At 38.5% G+C, this 14,188-nt stretch overlaps 2 protein-coding genes and 1 long non-coding RNA gene across 10 annotated transcripts; 1 reads left to right on the forward strand and 2 right to left on the reverse strand.

Moving 5' to 3' along the window:
* Window positions 1-1,512: 1,512 nt before the first annotated feature.
* On the reverse strand, window positions 1,513-8,148 carry LOC108258787 (CMRF35-like molecule 9). 3 transcript variants are annotated; one of them, XM_017457700.3, is made up of 8 exons: window positions 7,988-8,148; window positions 7,107-7,214; window positions 6,903-7,022; window positions 6,527-6,691; window positions 6,405-6,455; window positions 5,532-5,636; window positions 4,212-4,264; window positions 1,513-2,898 (listed from the first exon to the last, which is right to left on the reverse strand). In XM_017457700.3, exons 1-8 carry the CDS (start codon window positions 8,025-8,027, stop codon window positions 2,497-2,499), a joined length of 1,044 nt encoding a protein of 347 aa, XP_017313189.1. In that variant the 5' UTR covers window positions 8,028-8,148; the 3' UTR covers window positions 1,513-2,496. The 3 variants fall into 3 exon arrangements, with proteins under 3 accessions (XP_017313189.1, XP_053531938.1, XP_053531939.1); XM_053675963.1 differs by having other exon boundaries at window positions 1,514-2,898; window positions 6,903-7,214; XM_053675964.1 differs by lacking the exon at window positions 6,405-6,455 and having other exon boundaries at window positions 1,515-2,898; window positions 6,903-7,214.
* A 72-nt stretch (window positions 8,149-8,220) lies between these two features.
* On the forward strand, window positions 8,221-9,547 carry LOC108258830 (uncharacterized). Its single transcript, XR_006981166.2, has 3 exons — window positions 8,221-8,938; window positions 9,037-9,155; window positions 9,247-9,547. It is a non-coding gene; the product is annotated as an uncharacterized LOC108258830 (long non-coding RNA).
* An 85-nt stretch (window positions 9,548-9,632) lies between these two features.
* Window positions 9,633-14,059, reverse strand: LOC108258792 (CMRF35-like molecule 5). Of its 6 annotated transcripts, XM_017457714.3 has the most exons (8): window positions 13,904-14,059; window positions 13,024-13,131; window positions 12,811-12,930; window positions 12,439-12,597; window positions 12,320-12,370; window positions 10,363-10,452; window positions 10,105-10,136; window positions 9,633-10,017 (listed from the first exon to the last, which is right to left on the reverse strand). In XM_017457714.3, the coding sequence occupies exons 1-8, from the start codon at window positions 13,941-13,943 to the stop codon at window positions 9,871-9,873; spliced, it is 747 nt and encodes a 248-aa protein (XP_017313203.1). In that variant the 5' UTR covers window positions 13,944-14,059; the 3' UTR covers window positions 9,633-9,870. The 6 variants fall into 6 exon arrangements, with proteins under 6 accessions (XP_017313203.1, XP_017313198.1, XP_017313199.1 ...); XM_017457709.3 differs by having other exon boundaries at window positions 12,439-12,594; window positions 12,811-13,131; XM_017457710.3 differs by having other exon boundaries at window positions 10,363-10,422; window positions 12,811-13,131.
* Between the last annotated feature and the right edge of the window lie 129 nt (window positions 14,060-14,188).

Genomic DNA, 14,188 nt, shown 5'->3' on the forward strand with positions numbered 1-14,188 from the left:
CCTGTCACGGATCTTGTAGACGTGTATGGAAGCCTTTGAGGCAACAACAGTGTACATGACTGTCTCTCATTTGTCAGCAAGCTTTCGTTTCCCTCTACAACCCTTGTTACCCACAAGCACTTGGTCACCAACGGCTAGAGGTAGGCCTTTAACTCTTTTGTTGTACTGGCTGGACTGGTGTCTTTGCTCCACAACAGAATTCTTTTGCGCTAATGTCATGGCAGACTGGAGGTCGCTGACTAACAATTTCACATACTCGTTATAGTCACAAACAGACTTATCCTGCAAAACACTTAATGAGTAAATGCACGTCGTTCTGCACGTAGACCAACTAATCCATAATGAGATTCATTCACAACGATTTTCATAATCGATTATTATTGATTTTATCGATTAGTTGTTGTAGCTCTATTTACAATACAGAAAATAACGACCATAAATGTAAAAAACTGAAATATCTCGTCAGATTTTCCTAACAAACAACCATATTTTTTTAAAACAAACCTAAAACAACGCAACCCGTGATCCATGATGTTTTTTTTCAGGCGAGTTCAGAAAATAAGAAGCCCAAAGTTGCATATTCTAATCGGACTTGGTAACTCTGATAAGTGTTCCTCAAATCATCAGAAAAAAAACAACAACAACACCACCACCACAAAAACTCAGCAAGTAAATTGCAATTTTATGTTTCAACTTCAGATGGCGACAGAGAGGCAAACGTTGAGTACTGCAGCTTTAATTCCAGCCCAGGAGCAGGAGGAATTACACTGTGCAGTGTTTGTAGGCGAGGAGGAAAGCAGCAGGTGAATGTTTTTGCTCCAGTGCTGTCAGGATCAGAGTGAAAATCTTCTTCACTTCTTCCTCTTCTCCTTATTCTTCTTTCTATCTTGAATAAAATGACAGATCTATAATATTTTACGCGTTTATATTATTATTACTCTTGACGTTGAGTGTGTGGTAAATGAGTTGATGGGACTTGATGCATCATGATTTTGCTCAGATGAGTTCTGGGTGGATTCAAGTCGGACTTCACTGAAAAAAGAAATACTGTACTATAGTATAAGACAGAAATTAATGACATTTTATATGGGCCAATCAGGCTAGAGTCTGCTAACTCAGGCTAATAAGTGTAGAGCAGTCGTGTCCAATCATATCCGGAAAGGGCTGGTGTGGGTGCAGGTTTTCATTCCAACCACTCGCTCAAGGTCAGTGACGTTTGTGCTTTTGCGTTTAGACTCGGTGCAGATTGTCTCTTCAGGTTTTCTGAATTCTTCTGATGGACAAAAGGACACGCTGGAGCTCACAGCGAGGAGCTCTATGTGCTGAACCTGGAGGACAGAGTGATGGAGCTGGAGAAACTGCTCTTTGAGGTTCACAGAGAATCTGAGCTAAACAGCAAGGTGAGTGAGAAAAGCCCCGCAGTAAACATAGCTTCTCAAATGAATATGTGTACCATTTAAACTGAGAGAAGAAAATAGCCAACAAAAAACATTTTCAGATTTACTTAATATTTGGGTTTCTTACATTACAGAAATATCAGAAAAGATCGCTGGACACACTCTCATAATCCACTACAAAGCTAGTACACAGTGCTGCTATGCAGATATGTTGTAAATGTTTAGAACACATTCAATAATGTATTCATATTCAGTTCCACCTTTAGTGTAAAAATAAATAAAGCGAATACCCGTCACTGGTCACTGAATTTTCGAAACCTAACCCTTTCATCACACATTTGTAATTGTTTATAATTCTTTCTTTCTTTTTCTTCATTATTGCACCCACAGAATCATAATATAATGAAAGGAATCACACCGTTTATTACAGTTTGGTATTATGTTAAAATAGTAAATATTATTTTATTGATAGTTATAGAAAACAAAAAATAGCAACAAAAGCAAATACAGAAATAATAAATATAATAAATAAGTTATTCCACTTCCTGATAGAAATATCTTGATTTATAATCTATAACCTATATACAATATTGCTCAACAAAAGTGAAAGAAGCCATACACACTGATATACACAAGGTTCGAGAGGAAGAGTAAACACCTTAATGGGAATTAACTAAACATGTTAAACACCTTGAAACTGGTGAAACTTGGAGTATAATGCTGCAACTTAAACACATCACAATACATAAATAGGAGGATTATATAAAAAGTAAGAAATAAACAGTGTGTGTGTTACTGTTATACTAATGTGACAGAGTGGTGTGATGAGGTGGAGTTACTGTTACACCCCCAAAGTTGATTATTTTTACATAAGCGCATGCCCCAGGTGTTATATTCTTCTCATACCATAGCAATTCACCAACAATTTAAAATGTTAAAAATATATATTAAAATATAAAACAGCGTACTCATAGAAAATAAATCAGCACTGTCTGACCAATGCGATTTGAGAACTAAACAGCACTGTGGTATAAAGAAATATAATGCGTGCTACAAATGACAAATAACTCGGAATGATTAGCGTTCTGATGAATGCTAACTAGCCACATCCGTTAATATTAACAGTAGCGTAGCCACATGAGTTGCTCTCGTTCTTGTAGATCACTGGTGGAGCTGCAGCATTAGATCTGGTGTTAAAACTCACTGCTGCGTACGTTGGACTTTCACCAGATTTCATAACTGACGGTGGAGCAGCACTGACTGAGGAATCAGAGAGAATTGTGGGTAACTGAGATGTGGAGTAGACGTCCTGATCAGGAGAATCTGATGGGTGTTGTACTGTCGCATAAAGATTTTGTGAAGAATCAGAGGGAACTGTGGGTAATCCTATGTTGGAATATAACTCGAAGGGGGTTGAGAGTAGCTGAGCAGTGGAGTAAAGTGTGTTAGAAAGACATCTGCTGTCTTTAGTCTCCTCATAATCATAGACAGGACATGGGACCTGAGCAGAAGAAGGACAAGAAATAACTGTGTTCAAGTTGTATACTAAAAAAAAACATTAAGCTGTTTAAATTTGCATTTCCACAAAGAATAGTTAACACATTGTTTTTTCAGCATTCTCAGGTAGAGAATTCAGCCAGGTAGAAACACTGACATAAGGAGAGTAATTATAAAAGTATTTATTTATTAATATTTATAATATTTTTAATATAATTTCTTAATAGACTTATGCTCAATGAAACTGATTTAATGGATTATTTTATGTGTGTGTTCATTGTTTTCATAATGAAAAATATTTCTGGACATGTCTGAGAAAAAGCTGGATTAAATAACTGTGTTACAGTAAAATACTGGAACTGTATTACTGTATACTGCATGACTGTTATTTCTGCTCATCACGGTAGTGGTGGCTTGAGGTTCTGGGTTACTGATTGGAAGGTTGGGGGTTCAAGCTTGGGTTTAAACTACCAAGCTGCCACTGTTGGGCCCTGAGCCTCTCTGCTCCAGGGGCGCTGTATCATGGCTGACCCCAGCTTCCTGACATGTTGAGGTACACGAAGAAAAGAATCTCACTGTGCTATAATGTATATGTGATCAATTAAGACTCATTATTATTATCATTATCTGAGTTACTATATAACTGCATGAATGTGCAGTCGTTCACTTCCTAATAAACTGGACAGTGACTATATCCCTCCCCCAGAGGGAGACCGAGAGCTGCTTCTCGGTAATTAATGACAACTGACTCCACCTGTGACTGGCCTATTTACAGGCTGCTTAAGAGTTGCTAAAATGCTCAGTCTTGCGTTGGTATGGGTATCGTGACAACGGGCTCTGTACGCCAGCCTTTCTTCTGGGCCTGGCTGTCCTCGCCTTGTCAACCTAGCCACTCTTTAGAGCCTTTGGCTTACTTCTCTTGGGGAGAAAGTAAAAAGCTTTTGTTTTCTGGTTAGTTCTCTGTAGTGAGCAGTCAGACGTCCTCCTTGTGGCACACTGGTAAATTACTCACTTTCTAACTCAGGTGGTGACTCACTCAATTTGCTCAGGTCTTCTATATAGTAAGCCCTGGGTTCAGATCTGGCATGGGGTGAGACACCCCCATTTTATTTCTATACATGTGTCTGTATATACTCACCTAGAACATACAGGGTTTTCTTCACAAAGTCAATTCACCTTGCAGGTTATATATACAAACTTCAACAGAAAGTCAGCTAATGTAATGTGATTTAGTGCAATACATCAGATGTGACTGAAACACTTGTTTCTGTGGTTTTATTTACACCAAAAAAATAATTTTGGAAAAGCACAACTCACCACATGGAGGTTTGAGGAGCTTTGTGGAGCCTGGGCTGAAGATGAGGCTGAGACTTTGGGGGGGAAATGCATTTAACCATTTTAAGAAAGACATAATAATATGAAATAAAGAACAATTTAATGAATACAGGTTGTAAATGGTCTTTGTCTTTATATATCTGATGCATGTATATTTTTGTCCACTTGGGGGATTATGTCACTGGGGACGACAGAAATGTTTATAAATTAGTCGTTACAAGTGACACAGAACATGGCCAGCTGCACTTAAATATTTAATATTTAAACTAGTTTTACTATCAATAAATGACCTGATTAATGGAGTGAAACCTATTCATTATGATAAATTATATAAAAATCCAACCAAAGTCCAGTGCTCCTCTATAAGTGTAAAATATTTTATTATTTTTAATGGTTAATCTATGACCACTACAATTATTAACTTTTCTATATTTATATGATGATAATAATAAAATGATAATAAATACCAGCAACAGCGCCTCTTTAAAAAAAAAAAAAAAAAAAAAACAGGCTTGAAATAAAAATCTGCACTCGTTAACGATCACAAAATGACGTCACCGTCTCCTCACTCCGTATCCAATGAACACGCTCCATTTCAAAGAGTCGACCTAGATTGCACGCGCAGTGTCACGCCCTCACTCTGTCAGGAGAACGCCAGGAGCCTTATGTTTGTGTTTCATTAGCATATTAGCACATTAGCATATTATCCAGCTTTCCCGTTGCCCTGAAAACGGTTAGGTTTCTCTTGTCCCATGTCTAGGGGACGCTGTTAGGTCGCTTTGCACAGACTCCTACAGGATGTGGATGTACAGAGTCGCTGGTTAGAATTAATTTTAAAACCATATCAAACCAGTTCAACTCTGACCTTCGTTTGTGTTCCCGCCATTTCACCGACACTGCTGCTCAAATCTAGCTGAAGTCAACGCGGGATTTGTGAAACGATTATTCATTAAACGTGGGGCCATACCCACTTTATCTGGACCTCTGGATCACACCCTGTATGTATGATTAATTATTTATGTATATATCTTCTACAGAGTGTTCTAAATGTGTGGTTTTGTGTTGTGTATGTGTACAGCCAGTGCACAGGTGTAAGCTGTTAGCCTCTGCTAACCAGCTAACTCGTGTAGTGTGTCCCAAATGACATACTATACACTATATACTCTGGTGTGTGTGTGCATATATACATATATAATGCATATTTCATTCATCATTCTCTCCACCTTTTTAAGAGATAACTCTTAATTTAGTAACACATTAAGTGATTGTGTGAATGAAACTAAAACTTTGTGTTTGCGGTACCTTGTGTCCTCTTTTTCCTCTGTCGGGCGACGGCGAATAAAAAGGCAACGAGAAGCAGAACTAGAACCACAGACACTGCGATGATGGCAGTGGAAGTCGGAAATTCTGGAAGGGAAACACAATCATAACGTGAAAGTCAAATTTAAACCATATTCTGATCATTTAGATGGTCTCGGTTGGTGTGTGTGAAGTGAAACTGAAGATGTAGATGATGTGATTGGCGTTGTGGGTTCAGACTCTTGATGTGGCTGAAACTGGAATTTTTGGTCACATAGGAACTAATATTTCTCTCTCTTTGTTGATCAGTTTGAATTTCCTGTACAGATGGCGTTTCTGCAGCGCTACAGCTCTGTTCTTTGGAATGGTTTGTGCCTCGTGACTCAGTTTAGCATCTCACATCTACAGAAAATGCTGGAACATGGCATGTTTGATTCAGTTCCTACTGGAGTTGATTCAGTTTCCTCACTGCATTAAAACTACTGTAGCGTTTGTTTAGAAGTGGACTGAACACCTCAAATCCGTTAACGTTAACCGACTGGGAGGAGTTTATTAATATTACAGAGGTGGACATTAATGACCTGAAAACAGTCAACTACACGGGATATACATAGATCACTAACTTTATTTTTAAGGAAAGCAGCAGGCTGGATATCAAATCAGCAAGTTCTGTCTGTTACAAGCTGGAACACTAAAATTTAAAAAACTGTCATGAGGCCAGAATATCTAAACCAACATGCTGGGCTCGTACCAAATGCTTAAAACATTTACACCCCTAGAGCTGATGTCATCTGTCCTGTGGTGGTTTGATCTGTGTTCTGTCTCCTGTAGAAGAATTTAAATAAAGGCTCGAATAACATGTGATATTGTACATACCCTGAGGTGAGGGAGCGACGGTTGGATGGTTAGCATCATTTAGTGGATTTGCTGAAATAAAGCGAGACATGTTGTATGATGTGAGAGAAATGTGATGAAGAGATCAGACAAAATCTTCATACCTGTTGTTGAATGTGTGATCTCAGCAGGCACTGATGGACTCATGGAGTGTGTTGAAGCAGACTGTGTTGAAGCAGACTGTGTTGAAGCGGAGTGTGTTGAAGCAGATTGTGTTGAAGCGGAGTGTGTGGTGTGTGTGGAGTGTGAGACAGTGATGGCAGGATCATCTGAAAGATTGGAAACAGTCCATTTTTAAATTCCAGACAGTTCAGATTAAAGATTCAGGCGTTGAGTCTCGTTTATCAATCTGAGTTTACAAACTTCGTAAATGAGTTCTGTTCTACATTGTACATGCTGGTTTAATAATCTCTCGATCTCAATGTGTTCATAATCAATGAATTAATGTGTGATTATTTTAGTCTCCTCTGTGTAACTCACCCGTTTTAACCAGCAGTAGAAGCTCTGTGTAAAGATCATACCCTGTCCGCTCTATCACACACCAGTAAGTGTTTCCATCCTCTGTTCTCAGATCAGTGATGGTGACGGTGAAGACTTTGGCTGTTGTGTTGTCATACAGAGAGAATCTGGTGTCTTTAGCAGGAGATCCAGAATGAACAAGAACTTCTTCATAGGAACATTTACCTCTGCAGAGATACTTCTTGTATTCTTCATATCCAGATCCGTAGGGGCATTTAATCTGAACTGATCTTCCTCTGTATCCAGTTACTGTAGTTACAGCATCAGAACCAGCTGGAGAATAATATACGGTGGAATGAAATATGATCCAGGACGATGGTGCAACATATAAAACCAGAACGAAGCTCAGTATCCAGGAATATTAAAGTGTAAACATTGGGACACGTGTAAGAGGAGAACCAGGTACAAAAGATATACATAGATGCAGCACAATATAATAAGTCTGTGAAGGATCTACAAATGGTGTGTGTGTGTGTGTGTGTGTGTGTGTGTGTGTGTGTGTACTGTGGTATGATCTGCAATAACCAATGCAGATGTTTTAAATAACACTCAGACTAATAATCTAACTCATACATGTGGTACATCAGGGCTATCTGCTCTCGGCTACACTCGGTAGAAAATACTAAACTCATATTCAGTGTTTAACCGCAGGAACAAGAGAGATGACGCTGCAGGTCGACTGCACTGATGAAGCATTAGCCCTGATCTTTAAACACAACATGTGTAGTTAAGGACTGTTCTTCAGCTAATATACAGATACAAAACCTCTTCAAAGTCTATTTTACGATGAAAACACGTAGAGAGAATGTTCCCCTGTGTAGGTCACGTGAACATCTACGTTTCCTCCTGCAGAATGAAGTGGAACCTCCTCTGTGTGCTTTTGAAGATAACCAGGAGGTCTCAGCACCCCTGAGAACTTCACTAGTTTAAACACTGGAACCCGTCTATAAAAGTTCTGAGCTAAATGTCCATCAGTACGAGGCTTTAATGTGACACAGATACTGAACACTGATACTGCTGATTTATTGTGAAGTGCTTTTACTTACCTATAATCAGGCAGAAGGTGAAGATGAGGAGGATCTTCATTCTAAGTCCCGACTCTCAAACTTCACTTCAGAAAATAAAAATAAAAAATGCTCTGTTAGTTATCGTACACACCCTCACCGCCTCTGCCTCGGACTGTACAGTGTGTTTTTGAGTGGTGTGAGTAGAAAGCAACGTCCACTTCCTATTTAGGGCTGGGGACAGACAACCACACAGGAAGTGTCTGTACATGCCGAGTACAGTCTCTGTAAAAATGCTTTCATATTAAACGGATCTTTCTGATACTAAACTAGTTATTAGTGGACGTGTGAACTGCAATGTAAACTGTAATGTCACGTGTTTTGTTTTTTTGTCTCAGTCTGTAATGAGTTATTGTACACAACAGGTTTTTTTTGTGTTGTTGCTTTTACATATCTTTTAATATTAGTGTTGTGTATACATGGTTTGTTTTATTTGAGTGAGCTAGACGGACTCCAGGATTAACTGTAGTGTTAGTGAGGTGAAGTGCATCACCAAACACCTTACATGAACTGTTTAATAGTCTGTGACAGAAAACCCCTTGTGCCCTCTACAGGACAAGGTGTGAAACAGGAACCAATCATGGCTGAACACTGCAATGTTCTCCAAAAAAAAAAAAAAAAGAGTACAGAGGTACTTAATGAGAATTAGAAAGAGGAAGAATTTGAGAGGATTGTAGATGATCATGATGCTACTCTGAGAAACACCTTCACGTACTCATGTATCGTAAAGTTTTCTAACCTACATGCTTTCCATTTGAGTGTTGTAAAACCAGGAGACCAGCTAAGAGCCAAGGAATAGGCCCTGGAGAGGAGTTTATTGTTCCCGTCATTATCATGATTCCTATGCAGCTCTGACCTCGACTCAAAGAAACCACACGGATGATTTAGGAAGGGGCAAAAGAAGGACATGAGCATGGATCTAGTTTCAAACAGGTGTACGCTCACTTATTTTTTCAGTCCACCATTTTAATAATAACAGTGATTAACATTAACCACATTTTAACCAGCAGTAGTCATTATTGTGCTTACAGACCATATGAACCAGATCCAAACACTTCGTGTAAACCTCCCTATTTGGACAGTGTTTCTTTCTCAGGATGGCGTCTGTAGTGAAATATCATCTCCACATCTCCTCTGTGATAAATCTCTTGTGGGTTGATTTTTTTAACACTGCACTAATGCTATGTGAATATGTACATTTAATCAGCCTGTGAGATTGTGTTCTTTCATTTACTTTCCAGGACTCCAAGTGAAGACTGTCTGTAGGCAAACTGATGTGAACCACAGCAAGTGTATTTTAAACACTTCAAAAAAGCATCCATCACTGCATGTGTGTCTTTTCAAACAAAATACACAGGACTGGTGTGAGTTTCTGGACTAGATTAAAAATGTGATGGGGTTTTGTTGCTGGCAATTAAAATGAAATGAAACCTGTCCGAGATTCCAGATATCATTAGAATCTGTGCAACTAAGGTACAGTATATGCTTTTCTTTGTTTTTTTTGTTGATGTATAGTAAAATACCATGGAGATGCCAAAACAGCATTTTGTAAATATGTTAAAGACATGATTAAAGAAAATATAATTTAGATCACAAAACTTTTTTACAAACCACAAATGACAAGGTATTCAAAAGAAAAACAATTTTATGTACAGCATTGTTACATCCAGACCTGGGATCAGATGACCATGACATTTGCAAGGTGAAGGAAATAACTTAATTTAGAAACAACAAGAAAAAAAAAACTGAAAATGAGTAATCCACAGGCCAGGTAGAATAACGGGGGGCGGGGGGATAAACACTGTTGTATTTAGCTTTGGGTTAAGATCAGTCCAGTTGGATGGTGAACAGTGGCATCCTGAATCTTACTGGTTATTAGTAAAGGTCAGACTCTGATAGACTGATTGGTTGGTGGTTAGGTCTAGACTCTGATAGACAGATTCGGGTAAATTGGCTTTTTCTTTCGCTTGGAGAGGAGGTAAATTCTGGTCATTTTCATAATCTCCATTTGCCTGAAATAGAAAACAGAAATCATTAAAATGTGTATAAGTAAAGTGTTTTGTGAAAGTAAAACACTGAAGCAAATCATTGGCCTGTACCTCTGTGGAAGATCGTGTCACTGTTTCAGAGCCTGCAGAGAGATGAGAAGGGCAACAAAGATTAATTTAATATAAAGTAAATATACAGTGCAGTCTGAGTATTGAGTCAGTGACGAGTTTTGTGTACTCCAGTGTATTAAATGAAGCACTGAGATTATAACAAAGACTTTAGTTTAATTTACAGGTGTGTCCAGTTGTTCTGGGTGAGACTAAAACACCATAAATCAATCAGAAACATACATTTAAAGTGAGTTTTACCTTGACGATGTATTTTGCAGTAGATCGCTATAATCACACCAACAGCCAACAACACTGCACCTGTACTGATCATGATGTAGTTATTTATACCTGGACATAAATGTTTAACACAGAATATAAACGTTTAAACCACATAAACAACATTGTAATAGACATGAATCTTAAAATACATGGTGTGTAGTGGGGGGGTCTAGAAGAAGAAGATAGATCGGGGTGAGGTGGCCATGTGGGAGTGGACAGTGTCACTAGATTTATAGCCTATAAATACAGTGTGTGTGTGTGTGTGTCTGTGTGTATTACGCAGGTGCATCTAAAAAAATTAGAATATTATGGAAAAGTAATTTTTTTTCTTTAATTTAATTCAAAAAGTGGAACTTTCTAGATTCATTACATAAAGTGAAATATTTCAAGCCTTTTTTGCTTTGATCTTGATGATTACGGCTTACAGATCATGGAAATCAAAAATCCAGTATCTCAAAATATCAGAATAAGTTATTCATAATACAGAAAATAACGACCATAAATTTAAAAAAGCAAAGTCTCTTGTCAGATTTTCCTAACAAGCAACCTTTAAAAGAAGAGAAAAAAAACACACACACAACCCGTTACCCGTGATTTTATTTTTTTCAGGCAACTTCCTACTTGGTAACTCTGATAAGTATTCCTCAAACCATCAGATTCACCCGCACAGAGGAGCAGTGCCAAAGCACAACCAGCATAAAATAAATAACTCCACAAGTAACTTGCAAATTGATATTTCAAACAGAGATGGCGATAGAGAGGCAAAAGTTCAGTACTGCAGCTTTAATTAACCCGCTAGTAAAGCGCTTCAGTTTCCCACTGTTCATTAACACTTCAGCTTCAGCTCACACAGCTTAAGCGGTTCAATCCCCCACATTATTTAACTCTGACTGGATTATTTGAAACACTAGAACTGTTCTTTCTAGATTTTTCTTCTTCAAAAAACACTCTTAGTGCATTGTTAGTATCTTGCATGTGGTTTTTCAACAGTGTTTTATTTAGAAGGATGCTAGTGCTTGCTACACATCTTCAAATCAAATGCACAGTTTTTGCATTCAAATGAGAATTTTTTTCTTAACTTTGATGAATATTCAAAGTTCAAATGCTAATTTAACAGCCCGAGAGGAGAGGACAGAAGTAGCATGAATGGATAAAATGTCGGTGTGTCAGGATTCTCCATCTTAAAGAAGTCCTAAGCAGCCATGCATTATTGTTTTTTTCTGTGTTTTCTCATGAATCACGACTTCATTTTTCTGTGTATTCGAAAAATTAAGGTTTCGTGACAAAAAACAAAACATTGGCTGAAATACTGAAACTTTCCTCATAAAAAGTTTTGTGTATTGCATCTAGTGTTTTTCTTATTGTTGATCAGTTTGAATTTCCTGTGCAGGTGGCATTCCTGCAGCGCTACAGCTCTGTTCTTTGGAATAGTTTGTGCCTCGTGACTCAGTTTAGCATCTCACATCTACAGAAAATGCTGGAACATGGCATGTTTGATTCAGTTCCTACTGGAGTTGATTCAGTTTCCTCACTGCATTAAAACCACTGTAGAGTTTATTTAGAAGTGGACTGAACACCTCAAATCCGTTAACGTTAACCGACTAGGAGTTTATTAATATTATAGAGGTGGACATTAATGACCTGAAAACAGTCAACTACACGGGATATACATAGATCACTAACTTTATTTTTAAGGAAAGCAGCAGGCTGGATATCAAATCAGCAAGTTCTGTCTGTTACAAGCTGGAACACTAAAATTTAAAACACTGTCATGAGGCCAGAATATCTAAACCAACATGCTGGGCTCGTACCAAATGCTTAAAACATTTACACCCCTAGAGCTGATGTCATCTGTCCTGTGGTGGTTTGATCTGTGTTCTCTGTCTCCTGTAGAAGAATTTAAATAAAGGCTCGAATAACGTAATATTGTACATACCCTGAGGTGAGTGAGCGATGGTTGGATGGTTAGCATCATTTAGTGGATTTGCTGAAATAAAGCGAGACATGTATGTTGTGAGAGAAATGTGATGAAGAGATCAGACAAAATCTTCATACCTGTTGTTGAATGTGTGATCTCAGCAGGCACTGATGGACTCATGGAGTGTGTTGAAGCGGAGTGTGTTGAAGCGGAGTGTGTTGAAGCAGACTGTGTTGAAGCGGAGTGTGTTGAAGCGGAGTGTGTGGTGTGTGAGACAGTAGTGATGGCAGGATCTTCTGAAAGAATGGAAACAGTCCATTTTTAAATTCCAGACAGTTCAGATTAACGATCCAGGTGTTGAGTCTCGTTTATCAATCTGAGTTTATAAACTTCGTAAATGAGGTCTGTTCTACATTGTACATGCTGGTTTAATAATCTCTCGATCTCAATGTGTTCATAATCAATGAATTAATGTGTGAGATTATTTTAGTCTCCTCTGTGTAACTCACCCGTTTTAACCAGCAGTAGAAGCTCTGTGTAAAGATCATACCCTGTCCGCTCTATCACACACCAGTAAGTGTTTCCATCCTCTGTTCTCAGATCAGTGATGGTGACGGTGAAGACTTTGGCTGTTGTGTTGTCATACAGAGAGAATCTGATGTCTTTAGCAGGAGATCCAGAACGAACAGGAACATCATTATACCCTACACGGGGACATTTACCTCTGCAGAGATACTTCTTGTATTCTTCATATCCAGATCCGTAGGGGCATTTAATCTGAACTGATCTTCCTCTGTATCCAGTTACTGTAGTTACAGCATCAGAACCAGCTGGAGAATAATATACGGTGGAATGAAATATGTTCCAGGACGATGGTGCAACATATAAAACCAGAACGAAGCTCAGTATCCAGGAATATTAAAGTGTAAACATTGGGACACGTGTAAGAGAAGAACCAGGTACAAAAGATATACATAGATGCAGCACAATACAATAAGTCTGTGAAGGATCTACAAATGGGGTGTGTGTGTGTGTGTGTGTGTGTGTGTGTGTGTGTGTACTGTGGTATAATCTGCAATAACCAATACAGATGTTTTAAATAACACTCAGACTAATAATATAACTCATATATGTGGTACATCAGGGCTATCTGCTCTCGGCTACACTCGGTAGAAAATATTAAACTCATATTCAGTGTTTAACCGCAGGAACAAGAGAGATGACGCTGCAGGTCGACTGCACTGGTGAAGCATTAGCCCTGATCTTTAAACACATCATGTGTAGTTAAGGACTGTTCTTCAGCTAATATACAGATACAAACCTCTTCAAAGTCTATTTTACGATGAAAACACGTAGAGAGAATGTTCCCCTGTGTAGGTCACGTGATCATCTACGTTTCCTCCTGCAGAATGAAGTGGAACCTCCTCTGTGTGCTTTTGAAGATAACCAGGAGGTCTCAGCACCCCTGAGAACTTCACTAGTTTAAACACTGGAACCCGTCTATAAAAGTTCTGAGCTAAATGTCCATCAGTACGAGGCTTCAATGTGACACAGATACTGAACACTGATACTGCTGATTTATTGTGAAGTGCTTTTACTTACCTATAATCAGGCAGAAGGTGAAGATGAGGAGGATCTTCATTCTAAGTCCCGACTCTCAAACTTCACTTCAGAAAATAAAAATAAAAAATGCTCTGTTAGTTATCGTACACACCCTCACCGCCTCTGCCTCGGACTGTACAGTGTGTGTTTAGCAACGTCCACTTCCTATTTAGGGCTGGGGACAGACAACCACACAGGAAGTGTCTGTGTGAAATGCCGAGTACAGTCTCTGTAAAAATGCTTTCATGTTAAACAGATCTTTCTGATACTAAACTAGTTATTAGT

Source organism: Ictalurus punctatus, chromosome 26, assembly GCF_001660625.3.
Source record: "Ictalurus punctatus breed USDA103 chromosome 26, Coco_2.0, whole genome shotgun sequence".
Lineage (NCBI taxonomy): Eukaryota > Metazoa > Chordata > Actinopteri > Siluriformes > Ictaluridae > Ictalurus > Ictalurus punctatus.

Bases quoted from the DNA above. Each gene is read 5' to 3' on its own strand.
- LOC108258792 (XM_017457708.3), bottom strand. From the start codon at position 13,943: ATGAAGATCCTCCTCATCTTCACCTTCTGCCTGATTATAG. The intron at 12,371-12,438 runs GTATGAAGATTT...GCTTTATTTCAG, and splicing joins GATCACACATTCAACAACAG to CAAATCCACTAAATGATGCT. The intron at 10,137-10,362 runs GTAAAACTCACT...ATCTCTCTGCAG, and splicing joins CTGCAAAATACATCGTCAAG to GCTCTGAAACAGTGACACGA.
- LOC108258787 (XM_053675963.1), bottom strand. From the start codon at position 8,027: ATGAAGATCCTCCTCATCTTCACCTTCTGCCTGATTATAG. The intron at 6,692-6,902 runs GTGAGTTACACA...CCAATCTTTCAG, and splicing joins TCTACTGCTGGTTAAAACGG to ATGATCCTGCCATCACTGTC. The intron at 2,899-4,211 runs GTGAGTTGTGCT...TCTTCTGCTCAG, and splicing joins GCTCCTCAAACCTCCATGTG to GTCCCATGTCCTGTCTATGA.